We start from the raw sequence: 17,227 nt of genomic DNA on the forward strand, positions 1-17,227 counted from the left end.
GTGGAGGGACGGCTCAGGAGGGGAAGACCCTCTATGAGATGGATTGATTCGGTGACTGGGGTGATCAGGATGGGTGTGTCAGAGGCAGTGCTGTTGGCGCAGGATAGAGCAGGGTTTAGGGCTGTTGTGCATAGGGTCGCTATGAGTCGGAAACGACTCGACGGCACATAACAACTACAACAACAATCTCTTTTCCTTCCATCATAGTAGTGCAGTAGGCCCAGTTGGTGTTGAGCTCTGTTGTGAGGACTGTTTCCTGTTCCAAATATACGTTTCACATAAGCACAATGAAGCACGCTGGGATTCCCATTCTCGTCAAAGTTAAAGACAGTTTGTTGTGATCTACACAATCAATGCCTTTGCATAGTCTATGAAACACAGATAGATGATATTCTTGATATCCTTCTACAGCTCATCTGGTCTTTGTTCATTGTTCAAGGCCTCAAACCCTTTCCTGAGTTTTTCAGTTTAGGTGGGACAGACTCGAGGTCGTATTTCGGTTTCTGTGTATTTGATTTGACTGTCTTTAACTTTAATTTGAACTCGCATATGAGTACTTGTTAGTCTGTTCTGCAGGGAACCCCTGGCCTACTTTTAACTACTGATACTGAACTTCTCCAACAATTCCTTCCACAGATGTAATAATTTGATTTCTATTCAAACTATCAGGTGAAACCCATGTGTATTTTCTGCATTTGTTTTTTTTATAAAAGGTATTTGCTATGAATAAATCATTAGACAGAATTGACCTAGACAATAACTAAGGATGACAGAAGAACAATTGATGCCTTCAAATTGTGGTGTTGGAGAAGAGTATTAAATAAACCATCAACTCCCAAGAAACAGATCTGTTTCTCCTTGGAGACAAAGATTTTGAATCTCTGTCTTACATACATTGGGCATCTGTCCAGGAGGGACCAGTTTTTGGAGAAGGAAACCATGCTTGAATAGGTGGAGGCACAGTGCCGAAGAAGACGACCCCAGAATAGCTGGATTGGCATAGTAACTGGGGTAATAAGAGTAGTAGATATGTCAGAGTCAGTGAGACTGATATAGCATAGAGCAAGTTTCAGAGTTGTGCTGTCAGTCACAGATAACTTCATGACATATCGCAAGAATATGTATCTAGTTGTGTGATTATTGGGTCAATCTCAGTGCTGTTTTTAAATTGCTCATGTTTCTATTTCTAACTTGGTAGCATTTTTTGTCATGTTACTGAAGTCTTACTATTATGAGAGTTTTTTTATTTTGACCGTATAGTTTTCACTGTGGCTGGTGATGCTTTTTTACTGCCAAGGAGAAGCCAACTCATATGGAATTTTGCAGTAGGTTTTCAATGACAGTAAAGTGCATGTGACCTCTAGTGGCTTAGTGGTAAGAGGCTACACTGCAATTTCAATGTTATGAAGTAAGAATCTATTAGCTTCTCTACAGTACAAGGAAGTGCAATTGTCTTGTGCAACTTAATGCCTCTGAAAATCTGCTTGAAGGATCATTTATGGGTCGATTGTGACTTTACACCATACAACAAGACCAAATTGCGTAGGACAAGATTGCCCATCTTTTTCTTGTGGAATAGCTGATGGAATAAAACTTAATCACTATACAGATTGTGTTACCAACTCAAAAAGGTTTTTGAGTTGAGTGGAGTTTCCTGCTGCTTATGAAATGGTACTGGAGTGTCAGCTATGAGTTGTTTTCAATTTCAAGGTACATATTAACAATAGCTAGTTGGAACTCTGATTTTCTAGTGGGTACAAAATGGCATTGCCAACTTAATGACAGGGGATTGAAATCCACCAGCCACTCTGAGGAAGACTGGTGGCTTATCTTCTCTCATAAGACCCACTGATGGATCAGCTTGTAAGTGGGTTTCAGCTTGATAGCAGCGAGTTAGGTAATAGTAATGATCTTGATGTAACAACAGTGAGTTATCAGAAATGATCTTCATTATCTGTTTCTTTTTGTTGATTTATCTATTTGTGTTGATTCTATTAATTTCTATAAGTTTTAGATATAAGACTCTTGTCATATGGGTCATGTCCAAATATTTTTACACTCTGCAGATTATGTTTTTATTTCTTTGAAGACGTCTTTGATACACATAAATATTTTTAAGGATTTAATTTTTATGATGTCTCAGTTGATCTATCTGCTGTTGATGTATTTTTGGTTATATTTGATACTTGTAGTAGTGTAGTGGTAGAGCCCAGTTTGAACATTATTTGAAATGAGGAAAAACAATAACAAACATCTTTTAATAATTTGAACATGGAATGTATGTAGGTTGATTGTTGGAAAACTGGAAATTGTTAGAAATGAAATGGATAATATGAATGCTAGTTATTATTGAGATGAGATGGACCAACTTTGCCCCCTTTGAATCAAATAATCATGTGTTATACTATGCAGGGACTGAAAAACAGAAGAAGAATGGTGTTTCATAGTTAGAAAGTCCATTTTAAATTCTATCCTGAAATACAATGTTGTATGATATGATAATACCCAAACGTATAATAGGAGGTCCTGTTAACATGACTATTTTCAAATATGTGTTCCTACATCTGGAGTCAAAGAGGAATAAATTAAGATTTTTTTTAAGTCTTGGTGGTCAGAAGAAAGTGACATTCACTGGAGATGCATTAATGATAATTAGCAAGTGGATGTAAAATTGGGAAATAGTGAAGAAGGAAATTGAGAAATACGGGCCTGGTAAAATGAGGCTAAAAATGAAATGATTGAATTTTATATTTAAAATTATTTATCCATTGTAAATATCTTTTTTAAAAGATAAAAATGCTGACTTTGCACATGGACCTCACCTGCTGGAATGCATAGAAAACAGTTTGATAACATTTATGGAAGAAATAGAAATAGCTGGAGAAGCTCAATATCAGCAATCAAAACTAGACCTGGGGTAGGCTGTGGGTCACATTATTAATTACTCGTATGCAAGTTCATATTGAGACAGAAGAAAATAAAAATAAGTCCCCAGGAACCAAGATACTATCTTGAATCAATTCCATTTGAACTTTAAGATCATCTTAGGAAAAGTTTTGAGGCATTTAAGACCAGTGGTTGAAGACCAGATGCGTTTTCGGGTGATATTAAGGATATGATCCATGAAGAAAGCAAAAGGTCATTACAAAAACAGAGAAGAAAGAAAACTTTTAAATGGATGTCAGAAGAGACTAAAGGACTACATTGGAGCATTGAGAAGCCAAAACAAAAGGAAAACATGCTGAAGTAAAACAGCTTAAAGGTTTCAAAGGACAGCTCAGGAGGACAAAGAAATGTGTTACAAATAAACATTCAGAGAGCTCGAAGAGTAAAAAGGGACGAACTTGCTCTGTATTTCTTCAAGCTTAAAGAGGTGAAAAATAAATTTAAGCCTTATGTTCAGTATTGAAATATGTTATGGGCAATGTATTAAATGACCCAGAAAGGATCAAAAGAAAGTGGAGGGAATACACAGAATCACTGTACCGGAAAGAAATGATTGACACTGAGAAGTTTCAGGAGGTACCATATGAGCAGGGACCAATGGTAATGAAGGAGGAAGTGGAAGCTACATTGAAGGCATTGGCAAAAACTAAGGCCCCAGGAATTGATGGAATAACCACTGATTTGTTTACAGATAGATACACTCTTAGATGCTCTCACCAGGCTATGCCAGGAAATTTTGAGGACAGCTTTCTGGCCAACAGATAGGAAGACGTGCGTATTTGTTCCCCTTCTCAAGATTGGTGATCCAACTGAACGTGGAAACTATACAATACTTTCTACAAGAGTAATATATTATAGAATAACATTTATATCACATGCAAGCAAAATGCTACTGAAGATCATTAAAAAACAAGTAGAATAATGCATAGATGGGGAACTGTAGCAACAGGTGCTTCGAGGGCACATAACAACCACCACCAATTTTTAAGCCTCGGAAACCTTTCCCCACCCCAAGATTTGATTACTGTTCTTTTAATTCTTTGTGTCCTTATATTTAGTAATATTATCCAAGTTCTAGAATTTACATGTGTTTAGTTTTTTTCTTCCTGTTGTATCCCTTCCAGTGGACTCAAAGCTGATTCTCCCATCAGATTTTTCAGAGGCAGTAACTCAGGAGATTGCCCTCATTTGTTTTGTAGAGCAGCTGGTGGATTTGTATCTCGTTCCTTTTGCCACTAGGTCATCAGAGCTCCCCTTTTTTCCCAGATCATGTTTTTTTCTATGTATGCTGTCCTATTGTTTTCTTAAGTAAAAGACATTTTGACTCCTAATTTTCCCTATTTTTCTTACTATTCCCATGCTTCGTATGTCTCTCAGTAATTTAAAATGTGGATTGGAGTTAAAGTGTATGCTTCTATTGTTTCTTCATTTTGTTTAACTTCATGACTGTTTTTTGCCTTTCCGTTTTAAAGACTGGATAAAGAAATAGGAAGTCAAAACTAGTATATATTTCACTTAAGAAAGCTTGTTAACTATTTTATTATACCTTTAAAAATTTCTTTTAGATCTGCAAAGAAAGCAGAGTTGGAAGAAAATCAGCGGAGTTATAAACAGAAAAAGAAAAGACGACGCATTAAAGTTCAGGAAGATTCATCTAGTGAAAATAAGGTACTAATGCTATGTAATAAGTAGACGACTACTTAGTAGGAGTGAAATTCACTTCCCTAAACAGCATGCCTCTGGAAACTCTATGACCTTTGACAAACATCAGTAGTTATAGAAAGGCTTCAGGCCTTTTCTTCATAGGGTTGCTATGAGTTGTGTTTGACTCGATGGCAGTCGAGAACAACAACAACAATACGATAATAAGTATGCTAGTAAGACTTTTGTGTTCAATGAATTTATCTCATCTTCCTTGCTTATTTGTGTTTGTATACATAATGCATCAGTTCATTTATTTTTTGTTATTTAAATTGTTTTTGAGGTAAGTTTATAAATCATACTGAGTTTTCACTCAATCATGCATAAATATTGTGTTTTATAAAGTTGTAATTATCCTTTCATTACTTAGTTGATAGATGTTTTCTTTTAAAACACTAATTATAATTGATAAAGATGAATGATTAATTTCAATGTGTTATCAACCATTCATGCATAATTGCTTTTCCTCCACTCAATCTGTTTATTAATTTTTCTCCCTTCTTTCTCTTTCCCTATTCCTAGTAACCATCCAAGAATGTGTGTAAGCCTGTGTATGTAATTCTTTGTGTATAAGCCTTTCCTTAGCTTTTGCCATGGTGGTCTTAAACCATAATAATCCTTTTGTGACTATGTCACTAGGCGTTATTCGTTCCAGATTCAAATATTCTATTCTGTGAAATGTTTCATGAATTCTTTCTTTGCTTGATGTTGCATAATATTTCATTTCTAGGATGTAGCGTACTTTCCTTAGGTATTTGTACTTTTATAAACACATGCTTGTTTTTATCTCTGTTTTTGTAGATAATGTTGCGATACACACATTTGTATGCATATCTGTTTGTGTCACAGCTCATTTCTTTTAAATATATACATAGTGGGATTGCTGAATTAAAGGGTATTTGCCTTTGCAACTTTATATGAAAATTCTTAAGTGCTTTATATTGTGGTTATACTAAGTTTGATTTCCACCTGTCCTGTATGAGTTGCATAGTTAAGTTAATTTAAAATAGAAATATAAGCAACTATGTCATTTGTTATCTACACCATAACTATGTCCAATTAAATTGTAGAATCTTCTGATTCATTGTTTTACTATCCTCATCTGTAGAATGTTTGCATGAGCTCTGTGTATTGTACAATAGTTACTGTGTTTAAGTTTTTGTCTGATAATGAAATTAAACTATTAAAATTTCTTCTATATAGGCACAATTACATATAGTATGCATTTCTGCTCATATTTTTAAATTTTTCATAACCATTTTTAATTGCTTAATCTTATTCTAAAACTTTTTCCTTTCATTGTTCTTCTCATACTGATTTTCAAGGTTTGAAATAATAAATTTGAAAACTTAGTAATTTTGACCTGTAATTATTTACATGGTATAGAGCAATTCTGGAGAAGAAGGAAAGGAAGAAAAAGAAGATGATGATGATGTTGATGATAATGATGATGATGAAAATGATGATTCCAAGTCTCCTGGAAAAGGCAGAAAGAAAATCCGAAAGATTCTTAAAGATGATAAATTACGAACAGAAACACAAAATGCTCTTAAGGAAGAAGAAGAGAGGCGAAAACGGATTGCTGAGAGAGAACGAGAGAGGGAGAAATTGCGAGAGGTAACAAATTTATTTATTATTTCATTTATATATTTTAGAACTTTCATAGGTTTATGAATATATTTCAGTACTAGTAATTAAAGAGTAGAATTTTTTGAATGTTGTGGTCATCCACAATTTTCTGTGACAATATGTTTTTTACACTAGGATTGTTTTATGCAATTAAAAAATTCCTCATTATTGTATATTAAAAGTTGCAGTGATTAAGTGCTTGACTGATAACTGAAAGATAAAGCAGTTCATACTCTTCAGCTGCTGAAAGATTGGAGAAAGATTTGGAAGCTTGCTCTCTTAAAGATTTTTAAAAAATATTGGTTTGTATACAGTTAGCTATTTCTATTATGTTTCTTTTAAATACATTTCTTTGTGTTCCCTTCCCCCTCCAAATCTGCAACCCTGTGGTTTCTCCTCCTTTGCCAGTTCAACCTCCCTGCTCCTTTTCCTTCATTTTTGGATATTAATGCACACTTCACTGGTTATTCTTCTCTTTTTATAATTATAGTCTTATACAGTATTTATTCTTTTGCACTTAATTTAGTTCACTCAGCATAATGTACTCTAGCATTTCACATTATGTAGTATTTTTTTCATAATTTATTGTGATTTTAACAAAAGTTTACAGTAAACTTACATTTCCATTGATTCATTGTTGCACATTTTCTTCCCTCCCCCCTCCCTCCAACCCATTTTGCTCTACACATCTCATTTTGGTCTGTTATCATAAAAATGATACCTACTCATATATTCCTTTTAAACAGTTCTTTCCCTCATCTGTTCCAATGCTGTGTTCATAATTTACCTCATTTTCTCTTAGTTTCTCCCAAACCACCAATGTCAGTCTTGGTTTATAATAATGGCATTATACAGTATTTGTCCTTTTGTGACTGATACATCAGTCAACATAATGTCCTCCAGGGTCACTCGTTTCGTGTAGTATTTTATCACTGACTGGTTTTTCAGCATTCCATTGTGTGAATGTACCACAGCTTCTCCATCCATTCATTTGTTGATTGGCACTTGGGTTGTTTCTATATCTTTGCTACTGTGAAGAGTGCAGAAGTAAACATGGGTATGCATATATCTGTTTGGTTGGAAGGTCTGATTTCCTTAGGGTATATTCCAAGTAGTGAAATTGCTGCTTAAAATGGTATTTCTTTTTTTAAAAAAAATTTTATTGTTAATTTTAATGAAAATTTACAGATATTTTGGATTTCCATTCATTCATTGTTGCACTATTCTCCCTGCCCACCCTCCCCTCCAGTTCATTCTTCTCTTTGAAAAGTAAAAGAAAAACTTTTTCATTGTTACACAATCCCTCCTCCAAGTCCACTCCACTGTGCAACCTTTGTTCTAGACTCCTGTCATGACAATAATAGCTAATCATATATCCCTTTTAACAACTTCTCTCTCTCATCTGTTACAATGCAGTATACATAATTTATCCCATCTTTCTCATTCCCCACCAACCCCGATGTCAGTTCTGTTTTACAACAGTGGCACTATACAGTATTTGTCCTTTTGTGACTGAGTTATTTCACTCAGCATAATGTTTTCCAGGTCATCCATTTTGAATAATATTGCACAAGTTCCTTGTTTTTTAATGCAGTGTAGTATTCCATTGTGTGAATATACCATGGCTTCTCTATCCATTCGTTTTTATGGGCACTTAGTTTGTTTCCAGCTCTTTGCTATTATGAACAATGCCGCAATAAACATGGGGTGCATATATCTGCTTGGGTGGTGCTTATGGTTTCTTAGGATATATTCCCAGTAGTGCAATTGCTGGGTCAAATGGTATTTCTAATCGCAACTTTTGGAGAAAGTGCCATACAGCCTTCCATACTGGCTGCACCACTCCCACCAACAGTGAATAAGGGTTCCAGTTTCTCCACAACCTCGCCAGCATTTGTTGTTTGCTGTTCTGTTCAGTTTTGCTGTTCTTAATGTGGTGAGTTGATATCTTATAGTTGTTTTAATTTGCTTCTCTCTTAGAGCTAGTGATTTTGAAGATTTCTTGATGTTCTTGTTGGCTATCTGAAAGTCTTTGGTGAAGTCAATATCCTGTGCCCATTTTGCAGTTGGGTTGTTTACCTTGATCTTGTTGTGATGCTCAACTGTTTTATAAATTCTAGATATAAGTCTCTTATCTAACATGTCATTACCAAATATTTTTTCCCAGTCTGTGGCTTCCATTTTTGCTCTGTTTGAGAAATTTTTAGATGTGCATAGGAATTTGATTCTTAGAAGGTCCCATTCAATTTTATCCTCTCCTGGTTGTAGATTTTTTAGGATGCTTGGAAGACTGTTGATGATGTGGATTAGCTCGTCTAAGAGTCCTTCCAAGGTTTTCTTTAATGAAATTTATAGTCCTTGGTTTTAGTCCTAGGTCCATGATCCATTTTGAGTTGGTTTTTATGTATGCAGTGAGGTGTGGATCTTTCTTGCATTTTTACAGATTGTTTTCCAATTTTACCAGCACCATTTGTTAAAATGTTGCCTGATTCCATCTTTGTTAAAAATAAATTGACCATCTATAATGGGCTGATATCTGGATTCTCTATTCTATTCCATTGATCTGTGTGTCTGTCATTGTACCAGTACCACACTGTCTTGACCGCTGTGGCAGTGTAGTAGGATTTGAAATCAGGGAGTGAGATACCACCCACCTTGTTTCTCTTTTTAAGAAGTGCTTTGCTTATTCGAGGTCTCTTTATATTCCAAATGAAATTGGAGATTGCCTTTTCCATCTCTTTGAAGAATGGGATTGGTATTTGTATTGGGATTGCATCAGGATTGCCTTTGGTAGTATTGCCATTTTCACAATATTGATTCTTCCTATCCATGAGCAAGGGATATTCTTGCACTTTTCAAGGTGTCTTGTTTCTTGTAATAATGTTTTGTAATTTTCTTTGAATGGATTCTTTGTGCTTCTGGTTACATTTACTCCCAAGTATTCAATCATGTGAATCTACATTCTCTTTGTCACTGTAGAAAAATCCAACTGATTTTTGTATTTTGATCTTGTATCCTGCCACTTCGCTGAATTGGCCAACTATGTCCAGTAGTTTTCTTGCTGAATCTTTAGGGTTTTCTAAGTATACTATTATATCATCTGCATGGAGAGATAATTTTACCTCGTCTTTGCCAATTTGGATACCTCTTATTTCCTTCTCCTGTCTTATTGCTATTGCTAAGACTTCCAATACAATGTTGAATAAGAAAGGTGGTAGTGGTTATCCTTAACCAGTTCCTGTTCTCAAGGGGAATGCCTTTAATCTCTCTCCATTGAGAACAACAGTGGCTCCTTTTTATTGTGTTGAAGAAATTCCCCTCTAATCCTTTTTTGTTTAGTGTTTTAATCAGAAAAGGGTTTTGATTTTGTCAACGGCCTTTTGTGCATCAATTGATAGGATCATGTGGTTCTTTTTCTTTGCTTTGTTAATGCATGAATTACATTAATTGTTTTCTTTATATTGAACCATCTTTGCATACCTGTTATAAATCCCACTTGGTCATGGTGAATTATTTCTTTGCTGTATCTTTGAATTCTATTGACCAGTATTTTGTTGAGGATTTTTGCATCTATGTTCATAAGAATTATTGGCCTATAGTTTTCTATTCTGGTGGTGTCCTTTCCTGGCTTTGGTATCAAGGATGTGTTTGCTTCACAGAATGAGTCTTGCAGAATTCCATCTTTTTCTGTTTCCTGAAATAGTTTATGTAGAATTGGTGACAGTTCTTCCCTGAATGTTTGATAAAATTAACTTGTAAAACCATTTGGTCCAGGGTTTTTTTTTTTTGCTGGAAGTTGTTTTATTACCTTTTCAGTTTCTTCTTTTGTAATGGGTCTGTTCAGGTGTTCAGTTTCGGTTTTTGTCAGTTTAGGTAGGTTCTGAATTTCTAAATATTTGTCTGTTTCCTCTAGGCTTTCATATTTGTTCTAGTTTTCCATAATACTCTAATGTTAACCCTTTTATTTTAGCTCGTTCTGTTGTTACGTTGCCCGTTTCATCTCTTATTTGGATTGTGTCTTTCTTTTCTTTTGTTTGTTTTGCTAGCTGTTTGTCGATTTTATTGACCTTTCAAAGAACTAGCTCTTAGTTTTGTTTATGGTTTCAATTGTTTTGGTTTTCTATTTCATTTATATCTGCTCTAAATTTTATAATTTCCGTTTCTTTAAAGGGTGTCATCTTTTCTTTCTTTTATTTATCAATTTGTTGGAGATGTTGGGTTAAAGAGTCAATGGTCATTTTTTCCTGCCTTTTGATGTGTTTGATTATGGCTGTAACTTGACCTCTGATTACTGCTTTGGCTGTTTCCCAGAAATTTTTGGTACGTGATGTTTTCATTGTCATCTTTTTGAAGCAACTTTTAAATTTCAGTTTTTATTTCTTCTAATACCCACTCATGCTCATGTGTTGTTCAACTTCCACATGAATGGTTTTTCCTTCTTTATCCTTTTATTATTAGTCTGTATTTTGTAGCATTGTGGTCTGAGAAGATGCTCTGTAGTATTTTTATGTTTTTTTAATTTATTGACGTTTGTCTTGGGACCTAAAATGTGATCTATTCTGGAGAACATTCCATGCACATTGGAGAAGACTATATACTGTGCTTTATCGGGGTGCATTAGCCTATAAAAGTCTATGAGATTCAGTTGGTTTATTGTGTGGTTTAATTTTTCAGTATCTTTGTTGAGTTTCTTTTTGGTAGTTCTATCTTTTCTTGAGAGCTGTGTACTGAAGTCTCCAGGTACTATAGTAGTTGTCTATTTCCTTTTTGTGAAAGTCTTTTAATATATTTTTCAGGTCTTTTATTTAGTGCATAGATATTAATTATTTTTATGTCCTCTTATTCTATTGACCCTTTTAAGCATTTTGTAGAAAACTTCTTTGTCCTTTGTAATGGTTTTTGCATGGGAATTTCTTTTATCAGAGATAAATACTACGACTTCTTTTTTTTTAGTTGCCATTGGTTTGATACATTTCCCCCACGGTTTTAGTCTTTCTTTATCTTCATTTTTCAAGTGTGTCTCTTGTAGACAATATATTGATGGTTTTAATTCTTTTATCTAATCTGCTACTCTTTTTCTCTTTAATGGTGCTTTTAAACCATTCACATTTAGTGTGATTAATGAGAGGCAAGGTTTTATTTCGGTCATTGTGTTGAGTTCTTTTTGGTATTGTTGCTAGTTACTTTGGTCCATCCTGCTTTCTGTGACACTTCTGTAAGACGGACTTCTCTCAGTGTTTCCTGCAGTGCTGGTCTTGTTTTTACAAACTCCCTTAGGTTCTGTTTTTCTGGGAATATCTTGATCTCTCCTTCATATTTGATGCATAGTTTTGCTGTATACCGTATTTTTGGTTGACAGTTGTAGTCTTTGAGTTTTTGATATATGTCCTTTCACTATCTTCTCGCTTACATGGTTTCTGCTCAGAAAACGGGATTTTTCTCTTATCTGCTCTCGCTTATAGGTTACTCTTTGTTTCTCCCTTGCTGTTTTTAGAATTATCTTTCTATCTTTAGTTCTGGCAAATTTGTCTATGATATGCCTTGGTGTTTTTCTTTTGAGGTTTATTCTATATGGTGTTTTCTCGGCTTCTTGAATATATATTCTCTCATTCTTCATTATGCCTGGGAAGTTTTTGTGTAGTAATTCTTCGACAACTTTTTAGTGCCTTTCCTTGCTTCCTCCTTTTCTGGGATTCTGATGGTGTGCATGTTACTTCTTTTGATGGTATCCTACATTATTCTTAGGTTTTCATTTTATGTTCCTTCTTTTCTGATTCTGGTTTTTGTTCTTGCAGATCATTAGTGACAATTCTATCTTTTATTTCACTGGTTCTCTATTTCATTTTTTCAACTCTTCATGTGTCCTCCATCATATTGACAGCATCTGAAACATTGGACTTCATATTTTGGGTTGTGATTTCTTGTTTTTTTTTTTCTGTGCTTCTAATGCCCTGTAAAATTTAGCTGCTTTTTTTCCTTTAACTTTTTTTAAGCTCCTCCTGATTTTTGCTTGCAGTGTCCTATGATTCTTCAAGTTTATTTTTCACCCATTGAAAATATCCAGTCATTTTTCTTTTGAATGCTGTGTCAGAAAGTTCCATCAGACTTTCTGGCTTCAGGAAATCCATTGCTACTATGTGTCTTTTTGGGGGTGATAATCTTGTTTTGGCTTTTGTGGGCAGTGAAGTAGTCTATTTCTTTTGGGATGTTGCTGTGGTAGAGTTTTTCACTCCTCAGATGATAGCTGGTTCTTGATCTGAAGCCACTGCTTTAGAGAAAGGTTGGACAGGCACACAAGCATATGCATGTACGGTGGGTGCATGCACAGACATACACTTGGGCAGCGGTGGGGGGGTCTGTGTGGAGATAACGCCCATAGATGCACACCAGAAGTGTTGCAGAGACCTCAATTTCCCACTGGCCTGTTTGCTGCTGGCGAATGTGTCCCACTGCTGCTACCTGCTCCGTGCTGTGGCTTGCTGCACCACACAGAGACTCACTGTACTTTGCTGACACTTGCTTTAGCCCTGTTTCTTGCAGCTCCTGTGGCTCTCAAATGTCCACATTTATAGACTGCAATATTTTGAGAAGCAACTATATGTTTGTGCTCCCTTTTTGGCCCAAGACCTTCCAAGCCTCAGGCCTCACAGCAGTTTCTTCCCCAGAGTACCTGACTGAGTGCAGAAGACTATGGTTCCCTTCTGAAAGTGTCTTTTCACCTCCATCGATGGGCCCAGAACCTCCCTGTTACCTGAGTTAGGGATCACATGTGGTCAGGCCTCACAACAGTTTGTTCCCCAAAGTACCTGAGTGAGCACAGAGGAAGCATATTGTTTACGTCTGGAAGTGGCTTCTCGCCTCCGTCAAGGGGTCCAGGACCTCCCTCTTGCCTTAGTTAGAGATCCCACTTGGTCAGGCTGGACAGCAGTTTTTTTCGCCAATGCACCTATTTAGTTGTCTGGACTCAAATGGTATTTCTATTTTTAACTTTTTGAGAAAGCACTGTACTTGCCCTCAATAGTGGTTACTCCATTTTACACTCCCACGAACAGTGAATAAGGGTTTCAATTACTCCACTACCTCACCAGCATTTGTTGTTTACCGCTCTGTTGAACTTTGCTATTGTGAATTGGGTGAGATGGTGTCTCATAGTCATTTTCATTTGATTCTTGGCCATCTGAATGTCTTTTTTTGTGAAATGTCTGTTCCTATTTTGTTCCCATTTTGTGGTTATATTGTTTACCTTTATGTTGTCCAGTTCCTGAAATATTCTGTAGATTCTTTTTTTTTTTTTAGCAAAGAAACCTGGACAACATTTATTAGACAATGTAGGGAAAGTTCTCACTCAGCATTATAAAAAAGGACAGTCCGATATCAACTGTTACAGAAATAAAAAGGAAAATTTTAACAAACTGTTTTAACAAACTATTTTCTTAAAGAGACTTCCTCCACTGCCAGAGATCTTGAATAGCCTCCTGGTCTGCCATCCGGAAGGAATTCTTCACATAATTGATGAATTTGGCTTCTACTTTGGGAAGAGAAGCACCTTTTTGTATACTTGCTTGCATTTTTGCTTTAATATCTTCTACAGAGCTAGGTCCTTTTGGAGTTTTGGGAGTTTTTCCCTCTTTTTTGGAAGATTCTTGTCCTTTCGATGGTGGAGTTGATGGTTTTGAGTCTTTTCCATTCTGGTTTGATTTTTGTGCATTTTTGGCTGGAGTATCCCGTATAGATTCCTTCACTGGTGCTTTTTCTTTAGCCTCATCATCATCATCAAACTTGTCATCATCATCGCCATCAGTGGCAAGTTTCACCTTTTTCTGTGGAATTTTGTTACCACCTGCAGGGGCAGATCTCTTTCCTGATACACTTAAGAGTTTCGCATCCTCCTCCTCTTCGTCATATGACTCTGCATCTTCCTCCACAGCTACTAAATGTTGTCCACTTATATGCACAGGCCCTGAGCCACACTTCAATCTTAAGACGACAGGTGGTGTTATTTCAAACCCCCCAAGCGAAACCGTTGGCTGTAGACATTTTCAAAGTTGCCAATGTTACTTTAATTGGGCTGCCCTCATAATTCATTGCCTCTGCTTCAACAATGTGCAATTCATCCTTGGCACCAGCCCCTAAACTGACCGTTCTTAAAGATAACCAGTGCTCATTCTCATCATTACCCACCTTAAAGTGATAATCTTTGTCAGCTTTCAGTTCACAGCTGAAAAGGTAGTTCTCAGGCCGCAGGGGGTTCATATCCATATCCATCGAATCCTCCATGGGTTGATAGCTCACGTTTATGCAGGAGAGGACGGCAATAAATCAGCACTGTTGCAGAGAAGAGCCAAGCAGGAGGGATTCACAGCAGTTGTAGATTCTAAATATAAGTCACTTATCAGACATATCATTACCAAATATTGTTACCCAGTCTGTGGTGTTTGTTTTTACCCTGTTTGAGTTTTTTAAGGTGCATAGGGATTTGATTCTTAGAAGGTCATATACATGTATTTTTTTCTTTTCTGGTTTTATGTTTTTTATAGGATGCTTGGCTGACTGTTCATATTGTGGATTAGGGCTTCTAGAGTTCTTCGACGCTTTACTTTGATGAAGTTTTTAGTCCTTGGTTTTATTCCCAGGGCCTTGATCCCCTTTATGTTGGTTTTTGTTTATGTTGTGAGATGTGAATCTTGCGTTATTTTTCTGCAGATAGTTTTCCAATATTGCCACCAACATTTGGTATAGAGTCTTTTGTATCCCCACATAACTGATTTAATCTTCTTGTAAAAAATCAGTTTCTGATAGGTAGGTTAGGTGATTTCTGGGTTCTCAATTCCATTGTTTTGATTTATGTATTTTATTTTACCAGTATCATGCTGTCTTGATCACCATGGCTGTGTAGTAGGATTTTAGATCAGAAAGTGAGATTTCTCTTACCTTGTTTCTCTTTTTCAGGAGTGTTTTGCTTCTTTAGAGTCTCTTTCCATTCTGGATAAAATTAGGAATTGCATTTTCCATCTTATTGAAGAATGGAATTGCTGTTTGTATTGGGATTGCATTGAATTTGTAGATTTCTTTTGATAGAATTGTCATTTTCACAATTTGAGTCTTCCTATCCATAAGCAATTTCTTTTGGTATAATGACTCTGTATACTCTTTCCATCTTCTTTTAATCCTTACAGGATCACTCAATATTCTTTTCAAAGCATCCTTAAGTATTGCTACTCAAGGCTTGAAGTTCCTCTTCAGTTCCTTTAAATTAAGAAATGCTCCACAAGTTCGGCGCCTTTGCTTTTCTGACCCCAGTTCTTTGCACATTTCATTATAATACTTGACTTTGTCATGTCGCATGTTGACATCTCCTGTTCAGCTCCTTAATGTCTTGATTTCATCCTTCAGTTTTGTTTTCTTAGCGCTCTATTGCAATATGCAGTGTCTCTTCTGACATCGATTTTGGTCTTCCCCTCTGTCTTTTCAACAACCTTTTCGCACTCTTCCTACATCATATTCTTGATATCTTCTCATAGCTCATCTGGTCTTTGCTCATTAGTGTTCAAGGCCTCAAACCTGTTCCTGAGATCATTCTGAAATTCATGTGGGTAGACTGAAGGTCATATTTTGGTTCCTGTGGGCCTGATTTAACTTTCCTTAGCTTCAGGTTAAACTTGTATATGCGTAGTTGGTTATCTGTTCCACAATCAGCACCAGGCCTAACTTTCACAGTTGATAATTGAGTTTCTCCACCAGTTCTTTCCACAGATGTGATCTGTTTGATTCCTATACATAGCATCAGGTGAAATCCATGTGTACAGCCTGCGTTTATGTATCTTGTAAGATGTATTTGCAACCAATAAATTTTTGATATGGTGATGAAGGACGAAGTTCAGGCTGTTTTGAAAGAATTTGCTAAGAATAAGGCCCTAAGAATTGATGGTATACCCATTGACATATTTCAACTAACATTTGCTGCCCTAGATGTACTAATCAAGTTGTGCCAAGAATTCTGGAGAACCATTTGACCAGCTGACCAGAAGAGATCTATATTCCTATTCCAAAGAAAGGTGATCCCACAGAGTTTAGAAATTAGCAAACAATATCATTAATATCACATGCAAGCAAGATTCTTCTGGATATTATCCAAAAATGACTGGAAAAATACATTAACAGTGAACTACCAGAAGTGCAGGCTGGGTTTAGATGGGGTCATGGTACAAGGTAGCTAATGTTAGATGGATCTTGGCTGAAAGTAAGGAGTACCCGAAGAACGTCTATCTTTGTTTCATTGATTGCCCAAAAGCTTTTGACTGTGTGGACCATAACAAACTGTGTTTAACGCTGAGGAGAATGGAAATCCCAGAAAACTTGATTGTGCTTCTGTGAAATTTATACTTGGACCTGGCGGCCATTATCAAAACAGAGTAGGGAAACATTGCATGTTTCAAAATTAGGAAGGTTGTACGCCAGGGTTGTAGCCTATCTCCATAACTTTTCAATCTTTATGCAGAGCACATTTTCTGGGAAGCTGGGCTCTATTAGGAGAAATGTGTCATCAGGATTGAAGGAAGAATCAACAACAAACTGTGTTATGCAGATGACATAACCCTGCTTACTAAAACTGGGGAGGACCTGAAGCACTTGCTGGGGAAGGTCAGGGACTGCAGTCTTCAGTATGAATTGAGGCTCAACATCAAGAAAACAATGATTCTCACCACTGGCCCAATTGGCAGCAGCATCATGGGTGGTGAAAAGTTTGACATTGTTCACAATTTCGTTTTTCTTGGCTCCACAGTCAACACCTTTGGCACCAGCAGCCAGGAAATTGAAATACATATTGCAATGGGAAAGTCTGCGGAGATAGCATGCATCCCTGGCATACGCCCTTCCTAATTTTGAACCATGCAGTGTTCCCTTGCTCTGTTCTGACGACTGCCTCTTGGTCCAAGTATAGGTTTCGCAT

The 17,227-nt window shown here is 36.3% G+C and overlaps 1 protein-coding gene and 1 pseudogene across 2 annotated transcripts in view; one reads left to right on the forward strand and one right to left on the reverse strand.

Annotated features, from left to right (window-relative positions):
• The window catches only part of ATRX (alpha thalassemia/mental retardation syndrome X-linked), a 301,403-nt gene that overhangs the window by 118,376 nt on the left and 165,800 nt on the right, over positions 1–17,227 (forward strand). For both annotated transcript variants that reach the window (XM_006902875.1, XM_006902876.1), the window contains 2 exons: positions 4,512–4,614; positions 6,034–6,264. In XM_006902875.1, coding sequence (XP_006902937.1) covers positions 4,512–4,614; positions 6,034–6,264 — 334 coding nt within the window. The remainder of the gene's footprint in view (positions 1–4,511; positions 4,615–6,033; positions 6,265–17,227) is intronic.
• Positions 13,702–14,553, reverse strand: LOC102862152 (annotated as a pseudogene).

This window comes from Elephantulus edwardii, unplaced genomic scaffold, assembly GCF_000299155.1.
Source record: "Elephantulus edwardii isolate Elephantulus edwardi_28Jun2011 unplaced genomic scaffold, EleEdw1.0 scaffold00464, whole genome shotgun sequence".
Lineage (NCBI taxonomy): Eukaryota > Metazoa > Chordata > Mammalia > Macroscelidea > Macroscelididae > Elephantulus > Elephantulus edwardii.